This window comes from Penaeus monodon, chromosome 33 (genome assembly GCF_015228065.2).
Source record: "Penaeus monodon isolate SGIC_2016 chromosome 33, NSTDA_Pmon_1, whole genome shotgun sequence".
NCBI lineage: Eukaryota > Metazoa > Arthropoda > Malacostraca > Decapoda > Penaeidae > Penaeus > Penaeus monodon.
The window spans coordinates 21566515-21567669 of NC_051418.1; the positions used below are offsets into that span (position 1 = coordinate 21566515).

The 1155-nt window shown below is 49.9% G+C and overlaps 1 protein-coding gene across 1 annotated transcript in view; it reads right to left on the reverse strand.

Annotated features, from left to right (window-relative positions):
* The window catches only part of LOC119594304 (proto-oncogene tyrosine-protein kinase ROS-like), a gene marked incomplete in the record, with an annotated part of 29713 nt that overhangs the window by 13355 nt on the left and 15203 nt on the right, over positions 1-1155 (reverse strand). The window contains 2 exon segments of the mRNA XM_037943363.1: positions 30-219; positions 717-1007. Of these exon segments, the coding sequence (XP_037799291.1) occupies positions 30-219; positions 717-1007 (481 nt within the window).

Below are 1155 nucleotides of genomic sequence, written 5' to 3' on the forward strand. Positions count from 1 at the left end.
CACCCAGGTAAACAAACATTCCTCCTTACCCTGCTTGCCACTGAAGATGCCTTCCTGGTGGATCGTGGAGACGTTCCTGCCCGCCAGAGTCGAGACGAGGAGGGCGTGGGGCGTCGTCCAGAAGAGGCGGCCGTGAAGGGCGTCCACGCGGACCTCCCTGGCTGCCGTGACCACGTTCAGGGGCCCCTGCGACGTCCCCTGCAGGCTCGACCAGCCGATCTGCGGGAGGGAATGGAGGATTAGAGGACTGGGAGAGAAGGGGAGGAGGGAGGGAGGGAAGGAGGGCGGGAGGGATGATTGGGGGACGAGAGAGGGACGAAAGGAGAGTTAAAAATGACTGAAGAGAGGAAGGATGGTTGAGGAGAGGGAAAGAGGGTTGAAGATTGGGAGGAAGGAGGAGGGAATGTTGAGGGGATGAGGAGGGTTAAGGAATGATGGGAAAAAGAGTTGGACAAAAAAGGGAGGGTTGAGGATGTTTTGGAGGGGAAAGGGAGAGACTGTGAAGGGAAGTGATTAAGTGAGGTTTAAGGAGAAGGGATGACTAAATAACAGAGAGAGAAAAAGGAGAGGGAAGAAGGAAAAGTAGACCTGCAGGTACAAGATTTGAAGGATACACAATCACTCAAATGCAAACACACAGCCCCACACACGAAACAATATCAAAACATCCCAACAGACATCGAATAATAAGCCAAACAGACATCCCCAGGACCCACCATCTGCCTGTGAGGATTAGCCCAAAAGAGGCGCTGCGTGAGCCAGTCCACGGACACCGAGAGGACGCCGTGAGTGTTGGGCACTTCAGCAAACGTCGAGGCTGTCATGTTCATCAGGAAGACGCTCTGGTTGCTCACAGCCATAACCAGAGTATCTCGAAAAAAAGCCAGGTCCACGATCTTCTCGCCTTTCAGCTTCGTCTGCGAGAGAGATAAGAGATGAGAGAGGGTTAGCGTGAAGGGCTTCAGTTGGGTTTGGATTCGTTGATGAGCTTGGGAATTAGAATCTTCCTGATTGAAAATATGAGATACGGGTATGTCACTAAAATCGTTTAAACATAATTTTTTTTTTTACGAAAGTAAACGTACATAACGCAAGCAAAGATGCAAAATATCTTAAGAGAAATAAATAAATAAAACAGGATACATCTGTAGAAAC